The sequence below is a fragment of the Gymnoscopelus microlampas genome (assembly GCF_963454915.1).
Source record: "Gymnoscopelus microlampas genome assembly, chromosome: 1".
In the NCBI taxonomy this organism is placed as follows: domain Eukaryota; kingdom Metazoa; phylum Chordata; class Actinopteri; order Myctophiformes; family Myctophidae; genus Gymnoscopelus; species Gymnoscopelus microlampas.
This window is the reverse complement of record NC_139962.1, coordinates 5,375,539-5,390,468: the sequence shown is the minus strand read 5'-3', so window position 1 is coordinate 5,390,468 and position 14,930 is coordinate 5,375,539. Positions and strand designations below refer to the sequence as shown.

General features: G+C 43.5%; 1 protein-coding gene across 2 annotated transcripts; it reads right to left on the bottom strand.

The window, feature by feature from the left end:
- Positions 1-1,747: 1,747 nt before the first annotated feature.
- LOC311047933 (carbohydrate sulfotransferase 1-like) lies at positions 1,748-12,437 on the bottom strand. 2 transcript variants are annotated; one of them, XM_084060886.1, is made up of 4 exons: positions 12,210-12,437; positions 4,319-4,522; positions 3,474-3,820; positions 1,748-2,937 (listed from the first exon to the last, which is right to left on the bottom strand). In XM_084060886.1, the coding sequence occupies exons 2-4, from the start codon at positions 4,511-4,513 to the stop codon at positions 2,301-2,303; spliced, it is 1,179 nt and encodes a 392-aa protein (XP_083917012.1). In that variant the 5' UTR covers positions 4,514-4,522; positions 12,210-12,437; the 3' UTR covers positions 1,748-2,300. The 2 variants fall into 2 exon arrangements, with proteins under 2 accessions (XP_083917012.1, XP_083917011.1); XM_084060885.1 differs by having other exon boundaries at positions 4,319-4,528; positions 12,214-12,437.
- Between the last annotated feature and the right edge of the window lie 2,493 nt (positions 12,438-14,930).

Sequence of the window (14,930 nt, the reverse complement as noted above, 5' to 3'; positions counted from 1 at the left end):
CTATCTATCTATCTATCTATCTATCTATCTATCTATCTATCTATCTATCTATCTATCTATCTATCTATCTATCTATCTATCTATCTATCTATCTATCTATCTATCTATCGGACGGACGGACGGACGGACGGACGTCCAGCCACTAAAAATAACCATTCTTGTACCTTCATGTAATAATAAAACAGGTATATGCCGCCATCTGCTGGTGGAACTGAAAACAACATGGAGGGAGTTTGTAAGATGCCGTGACAGCAGCTGTACAGAGCACTGTGCAGAACACAGGAACTATAGGCTCTCATCCTTTCAACAGCCAATAGGTGCTGTAGGCCTACATACTGCTGCCATAGAGGTGGGTAGGCCTACCTACTGCTGCCATAGAGGTGCTGTAGGCCTACCTACTGATGCCATAGAGGTGGGCAAGCCTATACCTACTGCTGCCATAGAGGTGGGCAAGCCTACCTACTGCTGCCATAGAGGTGGGCAAGCCTACCTACTGCTGCCACATCACAATATGTATAAATAGGTAAGACTGAATTAATCAGGAACAGTACTTTCTTTTACCGCCTCTCCTGGTGGAGACCTGTGCTCCGAGGAGCACATTTTCTAGTTTATTCTGCATTTGAGCCGCCTAGGGCTCAAATGCACCATTTGATGAGATTTAGCCTCTTTGACACAAAACTTAGAATATTTTATTTTATTTTATTTATTTATTTATTTGCACAATAAAAAACAGTACAAAGGTAACATTATTTAACAACACATTCCCTGCCAGGTAGGCCTATTAATTCATTCATTATGTAGCTTCTGCCAGGGTTTTTTACCTTATATTGATGATCTTTGCAGAGCCACGGGAGCCGTGATGTGCATGTGCACGTAAACAAAGCATGTCTAGGGGATGAGGGAGGGTCTGATCTCTCCATCAGAGAAAAACATTTGTAACTGCGATGGGCCATTTTGTCCCGGTCTCAAAAAGAGAAAGGATTGTCTTTCTAAAATTCAAAAGGAAGGAGCGTACAGGAGTGTCATTCTTTGGGATTATGTCACATATGTCACATCATTCCTTCATTCAGGGTGCTTGGATCATTCCTAAGTTGCGTTAGAGGGCCCTCTTTTCAACAAAAATAAATACATGTAAAGACGGAGGTCTCCGCCAATGGCAGTCAACGGGTGGATTTGAAATGATGGAGATCTCGGTCAATGGCAGGGAATGTGTTAAATAAACACAGACATAAGTGCAGGTGAGAAAGGAAACCAATGTACACAAGTAGTAAGTTAAACATAGTAATCAAATGTAAGACACAACAAACAACAAGTACCTTGTGTGCAGTTGAATGTGTGGGTGCGTGTGTCTGTGTGTTGAGTGTGCGTGTGTGTGTGTGTGCACGTGTCTGCTCGTGTGTGTGTGTGTGTGTGTGTGTGTGTGTGTGTGTGTGTGTGTGTGTGTGTGTGTGTGTGTGTGTGTGTGTGTGTGTGTGTGTGTGTGTGTGTGTGTGTGTAATGTGTAATGAAGATGTTTAACAATAATTTAATTGAGCGTAACATGAAACCAATTGATCTAATAAGGGTAATTATTGTGTTTTTTTGTTTTTGTTGGTTTTAGGTTTGTGTGACTTTTATACATTTTGAACCAATGAAAAGTATCAAGAGCTTTTTTCCCCAAAACAGTTTTGAACATACAAGGTTTCCACCCCCCGACTGCGACGATGTAGCTGTCAGATACATCTCAAGGTTCAAGGTTCAAGGTCTTTATTAATGTCCCAAAAGGGCAATTAGGTTTACAGCAAGAGTAGTGGTTTAAAACATACAGACAGTACAGGACAACAACAGACATGAAACACCATAGCATAAAACAGAAGTCTGGGTGCATCTAGTGCAAGAGATAAAAAATAAAAGGCTACAGAAAAAAGTGCTAGGATATAAAGTGCTTGTTTCAACATCGTCATCATCAACAACATATCCTTTACCTGTTACTGGCAGTACTTGCGCTGCTTCACTGGCGCAAGTAATGAATGATCACAAAATGGAGACAGTGCTTTGTCTTGGCTCTATTTGTGGAGATGTTTAAAATAAATCCTTCAATCAGATGTTTTTCTTTTTTTCTTTGCTCATTTGTACTTAAAAGTGTGCTATTTCTAGAACAAAATGAGAATCATCCTTTATTCCCATATGGTGCATTCAAGGATCATTAGTTTAGTGCAAAGTTGAAGAAACAAACAAAACAAAAAAAAAACTGAACTAAGGAAATAAGGCAACATTTATAAATATATCAAAAATAGTCTTTTTCCCAGAACTATCTTCGTTTACAAAAAAGGTACAAAAGTTTTGTCCTGGACGAGCGAGAGGGACATGTTTTTCAGTTCCTCCGCCGATCTCACAGTTTTGTACCCCAGCTGGTGGAGCACCTTTTGACAGACCACCTGTGTGTACTCCACCATGTCGTAGGACAGTTTCAACCGCCAGCTCTCTGCCGTGGCCGCCGAGTCCCTCACCGTGCCGAACTTGTGTTTGGCCGACGGCTCGCTGCTGCCCCTGGTGCTTGCCTGTATCCAGTCCTCCACGTTCTTGTCCATGGGCAGCCCCAGGTAGTCGTAGATCTCCCTGGTCTTGAGGAGCGGGTTTTGCGCCAGGTCCTCGTAGCGAACCAGCATGTACTTCCCTTTGAGCCAGGGCGGGTGGCCGAGGCCGGTGGACACGGAGCTGAGGAAGTCGTCGCAGACCATCGTCAGCTGGCTGAGGTCCAGGTTGTCGGGCCGGCGGCCAGTGGCCTGCCAGATGCTCCACAGGCGGTACCTGTCCCTGAAGGTCTCGATTCGCGACGAGAGGATCCCGCGGGGGTCCCTGACCAGCTGGATGACCTTGAGGTTGAGCCGGGGGTCCTCCACCAGAGAGCGCAGGTCCCCGATCTCCGGCACCCGCACTATCTTGATCGCCACGTGCCTCGAAATCAGAATCAGAAGAATCAACTTTATTGTCACATCACAGGTTTACAGGTGTAAAAAAGAGGGTGAAATTTGTTTTTGTGCAAAGCTCCATCGTTTTTGTTATTTCCATGGACCCCCCACTACATATTGGATTCATGTTCAATGTGTGTTTTCAGACATTTAACCACTTAAACCATTAATACTATATAAACTTGACCTGTGGCTCTGTACTTGGTCTGCTCTTTTTCCCCCCTACACCAAACCTCACCAAAATCTGAAAAAACTCAGATAAGATAAGCTCAAAACAGATGATTTGAATCGAATATTTAAGAAAAAACATGGAAGGGGATTCTTTTGAGAGCTTCATGAGCAAAGATAATCCACTTCAAAGTCTCAAAATCGGTCAGGCTGACCGCTTAGACACGCGAGGGGTCCCGGGCTCCCTGTTGAAGACCCCTGCCTTAAGAGAAAGTAAAGAAGAAGAGGGTGGGGGGGGGGGGGCAAGACGGGGTGTGTGACAAATCAATAAATACATAAAAAAAAATGATGCACCTCTTGTCGTGGCAAGCCTCGGTCGCCAGGGTCATGTTGAGCGCGGCGCACTTCTTGACGCAGTCGCCCTCCTCCACGTTGACGTCAACGGGGCCGAAGGCGTCGCACACGGGCTGCTGGCACAGCGCTCGGCTGGCGCCGCGGCAGAACAGCTTTTCCGTGATGTGGTTGGCCGGCGCCGGCTTGATGTAGCTCTCCAGGGAGTAGAGGTCGCAGTCGTACAGGCTCCGCAGCAGGTCGCGGCTGGCGCCCAGCATCACGCGGCGGTCGGCCGAGGTGGAGCTGTGGGACAGGCTGGGGATCAGGCTGGTCTGGACGTGGTAGAGAGGCTCGTACAGGTAGAAGACCTACACAATGCAAAGCAATATGTCACCTTTAAAAGCATCAGCATGTACGTATAGTAGATATTTTAATTGATCGTGAAACTGTCTTCCGTCATACGCTTGGATAGGTTAACTTTTGTATATGCTGTATGCTTGGAAAATGTCACAATAAAGCCGAAGGTTGTTTCCATTGTGGTCTACTCCATTGGTTCTCAAAGTGGGGTCCTTGGGGGGGGGGGTACCAGGGGGTTCCCAGCAAAATTAGTTTATTTTGCATTCATTTGAGTTTAACCACTTGAGCCCGATATAGGCTGTTTGAAAATAGCCGATCTACAAGCTCACAACGTGAACATCTTGCAAAAATGTTTAACATTTGTAATGGTTTTGAAACATTTTGACACACATCTTGTATGGGGGGGTCCCTGGCACAACATATTTTCAGATGGGGGTTTACGGCCAAATACATTGAATTTGGGGGTCCTTGACATTAAAAAGTTTGAGAACCACTGTTCTACTCCATACCTCCTGGTGCTGGTTGAGCAGCTGGCCCACGAAGGAGGAGCCACTGCGGGCGGTGGCCAGGACCAGGATGTGGGTCTTCCTGGCCGTGGCATTGAAGGAGACGTGGGGCTTTGAGGTCAGCATCCGAATGGCCGTGAACTGGATGGTGATGAAGACCAAGGCCAGCAGGATGACTGTCTTCCAGGAGCATTGCATGCCGAAGCACTTCATCTAGACACAGTGGGCCAGCAGGGAAAGTAAAGTAAAAAAATATACTGTCACTGCCGGTTTGGAAACATTGTATACGTCCAAAACCGTTGCTTTTCAGGAAATGGAACAAACATTTTCTGAAATAGTGGAAGTAGCTTATCTACAAGGTATTTATTGTGTGTCTGTGAGAAAATGACTAACTTTAGCTGGTATAGTGCAAATGGCTCTTTCATATGTCTCTTAGATGGATTCCAAACAGAAGAAACACAGTGCTATACTATGGGCCCTGAGGAGTGGGTGTCCCACCTGCGAACGTTTGCTGCATCAGGGGTCTGGCCCTCTGTTGCATGTGAGTGTTCTTTTTTATATTATTTTATGTATTACTGTGGACAGTTTGGTAGTCCCACTGACTCCTGCACATCCAGCTTAGGTCCTACGTGGGAGGAGACCTGGTTGAGGAGGAGCCCGTCTATCAGCAATTGGACCAGTCAGAAGGATGCCTGGCCACGCCTGGCCATTATAAAAGAACTGTCATCAGCTGTGTTCAGTGACAGTGTGAAGCATGCAGTGCAGTGCTAGTGCTGTTACACACTGTCCACCTGAATCTTTCAAAGTAAATACTCTGGGAGCTAAAAGTTTAGTACCCCATGTATTTTTGTCGTACCCTCGGTGTGAGATGCATCCTGTTTGAATTGAGCTTGCTAAAGTAGCATTGAGTCAAAGATAAGTGATGATAATCTTCAAAGGAGTAAAAGTATCATGCTACAACTCTTTTGGTGTTTGTGTTGACCGCCAGTGCCAGCTTCTTATTCACAGTCCTCTTTTTGCTTAGGTTAGATTAGGGAAGTTAGATTAGATTAGGGACTTGATGTAATTTTGATTTGGTAGAGGTTAGGCTAGATAGGGGTTGAAAATAATAGATTAGCTCCTTTATATTGATTTGTTGATTTGCACTGGCGTCACTTTATAAGTTTGTATAATTTAAGTTAACTCTCACATACTTTGTCTGAATTCTGTGTCACTTTCTGTCAATAATCAAAAAAGGGTCAAAACCAATAAAACTACATTTCACTTGCCAACCTTATGTCACGGTCCTTTAATTCCCCAGACTAAGGATCGTAACACCCAGGGACGTGAACAGATAGACTCTAGGTGGTGCTAGAGCACCTGCCCTTTGCCCTCTTGACCAGAAGTGCCCTTTTGAAAAAAAATAATATATATATATATTTTTCAGTTTACAGCAGGGGTCTTCAACAGGGGGTCCTCAGAGTTACTACAGGGGGTCCTTCAAATCTTTATGTGATATGATTTTTCTTTTTACCATAACCACTCGAAACCTAGCATTCCTTTTCTGAGGAGAACTTTAGCAAAAAATAGCCGATCTACAAGCCCACAACGCTGCGAGGCGTTGTGGGCTTGTAGATCGGCTATTTTTGGCAAAGAGGTATAGGTGTAGAGGGAAAAAAAGAGCAGACCAAGTAAACAAAAAAAAGTATAATTTACTTGAGCACCTGCCCCTCAAAATGTCTGTGCACGCCACTGGTAACACCCTCTGAGGCAGGAAACAGGCCAGCACCATGCCAGCAAAAGAGGCATGATCTGTGTATGGACAAGTGATATGTGTACAATCCTAAAACATAATGCCGTCGTTAAAAGAGGACACATTCGTATGATTCACTGTCAAACAATATCACAAATGCAGAAGAAGAACCGCATACTGTACATTACTGAAGTTACTGTGGTTTCCATACGATGCGATGCCATGTGAGAGTACGATCTAGCCAACACCAACTCAGGACTCCTGGATCGCTTTACATGATGCTGCTTTAAAGCCAACCTTAGTTTTGGCTGGAAAGCATGCAGGCAAGGTATAACATAAGAAGAATGACAGGACTTAAATGGGCTATTCAAAAATAGCAGATATACAAGCTCATAGCGCGGCACAGAGTGCCGCGCTATGAGCTTGTATATCTGCTATTTTTGAAAAATCGTGAAAATGTGTGCAAATCTTTGAATATATATATTTTTAAAGCGAACATTTTTAACTCAAATCTTTCCTTCTGGGGGGTCCCTGGAACAAAATATTTTGATGGGGGTCGGCGGCCAAATACATATAATTTTGGGGGTCCTTGACACGAAAAATATTGAGCACCACTGATATAGAAACATACATTTTTCAGAAAACTGTTGAGATTTAGGAGACATGTAGAATCGGCTTCAGGTCTCAATGGGTTAAGACAAGTTGACATGATCTTGTCTCTTGTACTTGCTAATATCTAATGATGATAGATTATTTTATTTATAATGTTGTAAACTGTGTTCTTATTCTCTCAGACCATCATCGCTTCAACAAGGCCACCATCATCTCTTACAGTCCCAGGACATTCAGCCAGAATGTCTCTCCTCTGTCTCTCCCTCCCTCTACTGTGACTGCAACCACGTATTCCAAACTCTCCAATAAGCCTATAAGTTTATTCACAATCTTGAAACGGGCATCTTTCATGAGTGGCTTGCAATCATGTCTGTACCTATATATTTGCACCTGATTCGGATGCTATCAATGCATTGAATGGGAGATTATCACGTTTTATCAGACCATTGAATGGGCGAAGTAGGCGACCTACTTACCTACCCGCGATTTATCAGACCATTCATTGGGTGTTATCAAGACATACTGACCTACCGACGGAGATGACTTAAATAGTTCAGTTTCGGTTTTGGTTTTGGTTGTTTTGGTTTCGGACCATGACGGAGGCGCGCAGTCTCAGGCGAGCTGGAGCCCCGCGACGGACCACCGAGGGAGCTAAAGCGAACGAGTTGCCGTCCGGAGCGGTGCGACGCTCGCCTGAGCCTACTCAGCGCCGTTGGAGTTATGTACCGATAGGCACAGAATCGTAAATATTGTTGTGGGGACTGCTCCGCCTCCTAAGTAGGTCAGTAGCTCCTGATTACGCCCAATGAATGGTCTGACAAATCGCGGTAGGTCCGTGTATCGCCTACTCCTCACCTACTCGCCCCATTCAATGGTCTGATAAAACGTGATAATCTCCCATTCAATGCATTGATAGCATTCGAAGCCGGTGATATTTGCCTGTCTGGTACCGCCTCTGCTCCTCTTACCCCTGTGACCTCTGCATCTGCACCACTGTTTGTGTCTCCTCCGCTGCTTCCTCTGTGGCTGCACCCTCAGTACAGGCTGATCTTGACACTCTATACCAGTGGTTCTCAAACTTTTTCATGTCAAGGACCCCCAAAATGATATGTATTTGGCCGCGGACCCCCATCTAAAAATATTTTGTTCCAGGGACCCCCCCAGAAGCAAAGATTTGAGTTACAAATGTTTGCTTTAAAAAAACAAATATTCAAAGATTTGCACAAATTTTCAAGATTTTTCAAAAATAGCAGATATACAAGCTCATAGCGCGGCACTCGAGTAGATTATCTACTGTCGGACAGGAAAGGCGGTGCAGGATATACGGCCAAACTTATATACGGACAAAGACTGACCAGATGCTGGAGGATGTCGGCACTGAGGAGTTGAAAGATGAAGGCTTTGAAAATACTGGCTTCATGGACCCCACCATTGAGCTACTTCCCGTCCTCTGGCCCATCAGATGACACCACAAGCTCAGCCACCCTTATATCTCCCACCTCTCTCTAGCCCACTGCTGATCCTTCTAGGCCTGGAGACATTACATTGTGTTCAAATAACATGTGTATTTATGTCATGTAAGCAGAGACAAACAGTGCATCTTTGTCCAGTATATAGGTTGTCCATCAGTGATATATTAGTGAAGTGTGCCTGCCATGTAATGGCAAAACACAAGTTTCTTTATTTGTCGCCACAAAATTGTGTCCGTCCGTAACTGCCGCACGGTTTACACTACCCCGGCAATATATACATCAAAACGTGCGGCCTGGCCGGGACTAGTGTGCTCGGAAGTTTTTTGCCGTTACGCGTTACCATTGCGACGTTATTCGCAAAGAACTACGAAACCCCGCCCCTTTTGGCCGCACCCAAGCCTAGATTTGTTTTTTTCTTTCCTATTAAGAATTGAAAAATATATATTTGTGTATTTCTTTATAGAACACATCATCATCATCTGTTTCTACGTCTGGAGACCTCTGTCCAGGAGAGGCTTCAGACGCGACTCCTCAGGAGATTTGTCTCAGATCTGAACCCATTTCATTAGGCGTTAGGAACCCGTTGCGACCGCATGCCCTTGCTGACGTCGACCCCAGGCAGTAAAAATAACTGGAATTTGTACGTTTTAAGTATTTGAAAAAAAAATAAAGTTAGGTGCGCCCCATCAATGCACCCCTCTCTTTCATAGGTTTTTGGTTTGGCCCAATCCTCAAAGTTAAATTAACTTTGAGGATTTTTACTGTGTTCTAACTTCACTCTCTGTGGCAACACGGAGGATGTACAGCATTGGTTCTCAAAGTGGGGTCCGGGGACCCCCAGGGGTACTTGAGGGGGTTCCAGGGGGTACCCAGCAAAATGTGTAAATATAGCATCAGAATAATTTTAACCTTTTATACTTTTCATTCAAAAATAGCAGATATACAAGCTCATAGCGCGGCACCGAGTGCCGCGCTATGAGCTTGTAGATCTGCTATTTTTGAAAAATCTTGAAAATTTGTGCAAATCTTTGAATATTTGTTTTTTAAAGCAAACATTTGTAACTCAAATCTTTGCTTCTGGGGGGTCCCTGGAACAAAATATTTTTAGATGGGGGTCCGCGGCCAAATACATATCATTTTGGGGGTCCTTGACATGAAAAAGTTTGAGAACTACTGATGTACAGTATAGACAGGTTTCCTGTTTACAAACATTAGTGTGTGTGTGTGTGTGTGTGTGTGTGTGTGTGTGTGTGTGTGTGTGTGTGTGTGTGTGTGTGTGTGTGTGTGTGTGTGTGTACACGTACAGCTGAGATTAATAAAATGTTTGATTAGAGTCAGCTAGAGAAGGGGTTCACTGACCACTGGGGACCACTGGGAGGGGATATGGGCTCAGATTAGTGTTTTTGGTAACACTAACAGTATGCATCCCAGGTCTATAACACATTATGATCAGCTTATAACTCTGTATGATTAGAGTTAGAAGAACTAAAATACTTATAACCCTTAATAACACCTGTTTCTCAACCAATTGTCCATAGACACATGTTCTTAAATAGTGGCTGTTAAGGGCTTGATATAATTCATTGCATGATACTACGCGCAACACATTTAATCGAGACATTAATTAACAGTCATTATTTAACTGAAATATAATGCTAGTAAGCAGAGTGTTTTTGAGTGTTTGAGTGTTTTTGAGAATGTCTCTTACTTCATCCAGCCCTCTATATTAAACTCATGTTAACTGATGAGTTGGCAGACACATGCTATTATATGGGCACATGTCCTAATAATGACTCAACCAAGGCCACACTTCCACTTCTTGAGATTCCAATTCCCCTTTCTGTGGAATTTCCAGTAATTGCTGTCAACAACATTGATGTGTCATCTTATCATCATGCATATGATTGGTAATTAAATGAATCACCTTTGCACAGACTTTATCGCTCTTTTATTTAATTATATTCCATTCCAAGAACACCCCTGAATGAAGGCACATTTGTGGGTAGGCACTTTCGCTACTCGCCAAAACAAAGACGGTTTTAAGATGTTGAAAGCCTATACTTTCCTTAGTGTAAACACTCAGAGCCGCCCACCTCACGTCTAAAATACACTTTTTGGCCAGAAAAGAAAATATTTCACCCTACAGATCTGGTCAATGGAATTACATAAATTGTTATTATGGTACCAGTACCATTGAGAAAGCAATGGAGGGGTATCGTTGTCCACAGTTCTCCTGAATTCAGAAAAGCTGTAGTAAAATATATATATAAAAAAATATTTTATTCATTCAAATTTGTATGACCCTCTCTTGGACTCATTTGTACTTCCATGTACTGTTGTTCTCATGTCTTACGAAATAAAGTACATCAATCAATCAATCAAAAGTAAAATTAGCTGGCCCTCCCTCGGACTAAACACACCTAACACTAACATGCAGACTCACATTTGTTTGAAACTGTGCAGTAATGTAGAGGGTCATTCCAAATATCACTGAAACCAATCTTACTCCAATTGATTAAAGGGGGGCGCTATAGCATTTAAAAAAAAAATGAAAACAATAAACTGGCAAAAGTCATGCCTCGTTTAGCTGACAGCCTTGAAACTTGCTTACACATGTGCCTTGACTCATAAAGAACACATCTATCACTTTGAACAGTAAGCTCCGCCCTTAGATTGTCCGCACATTTGAGAAGTTTGAAAAACACTTAAACCCAGGATTTTTGAGCAATTTGCGTGAAACTGTGTCATCTGTGTGAACTCCTTTTTCACCTATATATATATATATATATATATATATATATATATATATTCGGATAAAAAGAAAAACGATCTACAAGCTCACGACGAAACACATAATGTGACGTGAGTACTAATTGAAGAAGGTTAGAACAGAAGGGCCCCCTCTGTGCCCCAACAGTTTAATTGTGGGCATGGGATCTATTTAGCCACTGTCTTTTCATTTTATCATAGACACCTAATTCAAATAAGTCAATAGCTTAATATGTATAATTATGAAAAAAAGTGTAATGCACATCAAACAATAATAATAAAAACATAATTTATGATTAACATATTGATGATTGCACTTGACTTATTATATTTTCACATGGCAATGGTTGAAATTTCAGTTCATTAGTTCATGTATTTGTCTCAGTTCTCTATCTGCTGGAAATGTCTAGTCAAATGACGTGTGGTTTATGTATTTTTCTCAGTTCTCTTTCTGCTGGAAATGTTTAGTCAAATGACGTGTGGTTTATGTATTTTTCTCAGTTCTCTTTCTGCTGGAAATGTTTGGTCAAATGACGTGTGGTTTGTCCGCAATTGTCTATCCAAGTTCTCTTTCTTCATCATCAGTAAATGGTCCATTTATATAGGGCTTTTATCCAGAGTGCTTTACATACAGTAGACTGTGCATTACATTTACCCATTCACACCCCGATGGCGGCGGAAACCATGCAAGGCACCAACCTGCTCATCAGGAGCAATTAGGGGTTCAGCGACTTGCTCAAGGACACTTTGACACTAACTCTGGGGGAGCCCGGGATCGAACTGGGAACCTTGCGCTATATGGTAGAAATAGGTCAACAGTACAAATGATGCCAGTCTTTTTTATTAATTAATTTTAATGAGTGGCCCCAACAAATCACCGGAACCAGCAGTGTCGATGAAATTAAATTTGTCCCTGAGCAAGACTCTTAACCCCTAATTGCTCACAGGCCCTCATTGGAAACAAGACCGCAAGGACTTTCATGAAAGGACCTGTTAAAGGAATTATCCTTATCCTCATCAGAACCGGACCAGAACTCTCACCACGGGACTCGGGCAATCAATTAATACCTTTGCAACCACCACATTAATGGCAAGTATTTCCTACAGCTTTAAGTCCAAAAATCTGTACTAACCCTTTAAGACACACCAGTCCTACTGGCACGCATGGACCCTATATAAGGCCCAGGTGTGCGTGATTACACATATTATTTTATCTCCACCGGGCAGTCTAAGACGTCTGAGCAGAAGTGTTGAGCAGAAATGATCAAGAACAGAGTCTTTTTGGATGTTTTTTTTTGGAGAGAACTACTTACAAGTTGGCAGCCGTTGGAATCCACTGGGAGGTGCAGTTCAGAGAGCTGGTGTTAAGTCGCTCCTCTCGGGGTTGCTGTCACGGCTTGTTTGTAGGCAAAGCAAACAAATTAAGGGAAGTGTGGACCAGTGGTGTAAAGTAACCAAGTACATTTACTCAAGTACTGTACTTAAGTACAAATTTGAGCTAGTAGATCTGCTATTTTCAAAAGATTTGTATACATCCTAATATGAGATACGAGAGTCGTGCACATGCGGGGCTGTCTGTCTGCCTCGCCAGCCTGTTTGTGTGTCTGCCTCTCTAAGCTGTTGGTGTCTGGGTCTCACCAAGTTAGGTTTTGAGGGGTGGAGCTACAGGGTTTCCAGGGGGAGCTTTCGCTTTCGGTTTGGTGTTGAAACAAACACCGCTGCTGCAATGAACGTCTGCCCAGGCTACTAGGGCCCCACGCAGCTGGCGAGACGGGAGGGCCGCGCAGCGGCCCGAACCTCAAGTCTTATACATTTGAATACTTTTGTACTTTTACTCAAGTAAATTCTAAATTTCGGATTTTTACTTGTATAGTATTTCTACATTGCTGATTGATACATTGATACATTTACGCGTCCGTGGCAGGTCTGCCAGGGGTCCCCTGAATCAGTCATTGCACGCTATACAGCGTACAGAGCGCACCATATATGGTGTGTTGCACGGCAGGGCCATCTACGCACCTAGGTGTCATTCTGCATGGTGGCACACCTCCACAACAAGGAAAGGGTTTGGAGTGTTTGTGTTGGAGCGCCTCAATGCGGCTGCAGAGTTCATGTGCAACCTCTTCCAGAGAAGATAGAGACACTAGAAACTCTGCTGGAGACACAAAACAAACTGCTGGACATTGAGTTTGACATGGACATTCATCCTAAAAAAAAAAAAAAAAAAAAAAAAGGCCAGGTGCCTGTTGCTTAGAGGCAAGCCGTTGTAACAATCAGCCTTTATATCTGAAAGGATAATTATTAACTAAAGGAAAAACAACAGAATCGGCATTTGCTTTTGCTCCAGGTGAGCTGCCAAACACAAGGTGCCCCCACACAAGGTGCTTGCTTTATATCTGAAAGGATAATTATTAACTAAAGGAAAAACAACGGGATCGGCATTTGCTTTTGCTCCAGGTGAGCTGCCAAACACAAGGTGCCCCCAGACAAGGTGCTTGCTCAGAGGTGCAGTGCCACAACAATGTGGCCAGGCTCCTGCAGCACATTGGGCACCTAGGCCGGCGCCTCAACAAGAGGGTTTGCAGGCGCCAGGTCTCAGAGTCCGCAGGGTTCCTCGACATGTGCCAGAGGCCGAAGCCGGGACGGGCCACCCTCAGGGCTTGCTCGTCCCGATTTTCAGTTGAGGGCCAGGTTGGCCTGGAGGCTGTGCCTCTGCCCTTTGGGGCTCATGGCAGCCACGGCACACATTGTGCCCCTGGCTCTCCTGAACATGCGGCCAGTGCATTCCTTGTCAATCACAGTCATGCACCATACGGGCGTATTGCTGTGGGGTCAGCTAACGCGTTCGGGTATACAGTTCCGTCTGTGCGGTGACACAGTGGAGCATGCCGAGACTGTCAGACCGGTTAAAAAAATGAGCGTATTCGCGGACCCAAAACGCTGGCTCCGTGTGGACGAAAAATCTAAACGATTAAAAAAATGGCCTCAGGCACTCCAAGAGAGCCTAACCTTGAACAGACAGATGCATTTACCTGAATGCAAGATCCCTTCACATCACTTTTCGATCAGAGAGCCATCTCTTCAGCAGAAAAGCTGTCCTACTTGAAGAGATGTGTGGGTGCACGAGCACATAGGATTCTTGATGGCACCTATAGTGACAACGATGCTTATGGAGAGGCTTGGAGCAGATTGAATGAACATTACAGTCAGCCTTCTGTCATTCAGACAGCATCTAGAGAAAGGCTTGCTAGTTGGCCTAAAATTCTGTAAGGAATTCTAATCTAAACGATTGTGAGGAGGACCAAAGCTTATTTCAAAACAAAAAAAACTCACGACTGGTCAGTTAGGGCTTTCACGATCATGACATTTTCGTTGACGATTAATTGTCATACAAATAATAAATAATATTTAATGATAGATCTAATAAATCTATTAATTAAAATGACCTTTTAGGCTTTGTCAAATAAATTGCACATGACAGACAAATAACTTAATTATAAAGAAATGACTGGCAATGACTGGTGCCAATAATACAAATATATAATGTACTATGGCCATATAGTAGGCCATATTTAGTAATATTATACTTCAAAACGTTTTCTAAAGTTGTGAAAATAGCCAATCTACAAGCTAATCGTGATCAGGCAGTAATTGTGACAGGCCTAATATGGACTGGAACAGGTGAAACACAACCTGCACAAGAAGCAATAGGCTCTATGCACAGCAGCCATATTGGAAAGAAATTGGGCCTCTTCTTACTTCCTTCACAAGTGTTACCAATGATACTAATGAAGGCTCTGTTCCATTCTGGTCAAACAGAGTCAGGGTACTGATATTGTGCATGTCGGCTCACTGGAAACACTCTGCTACACCAGTGGGTCTAAAGTTGGGGTTCAGGGACCCTCATGGTTCCTTGAAGGGGTTCCAAATGGCTCTTTACGGGTGTGTAACTCTGAGAGTGTACAAATGGAACCAAATGGACCCGTAAGGGTCCATTTGGTTCCATTTGTACGCTCTCAGAGTTATGGGG

Excerpts from the sequence above, each read along its gene's own strand:
- LOC311047933 (XM_084060885.1), bottom strand. The coding sequence starts at position 4,528 with ATGAAGTGCTTCGGCATGCAATGCTCCTGGAAGACAGTCATCCTGCTG. Across the intron at positions 3,821-4,318 it reads TGCTCAACCAGCACCAGGAG|GTCTTCTACCTGTACGAGCC; the intron begins GTATGGAGTAGA and ends TGCATTGTGTAG. Across the intron at positions 2,938-3,473 it reads GAGGCTTGCCACGACAAGAG|GCACGTGGCGATCAAGATAG; the intron begins GTGCATCATTTT and ends TCTGATTTCGAG.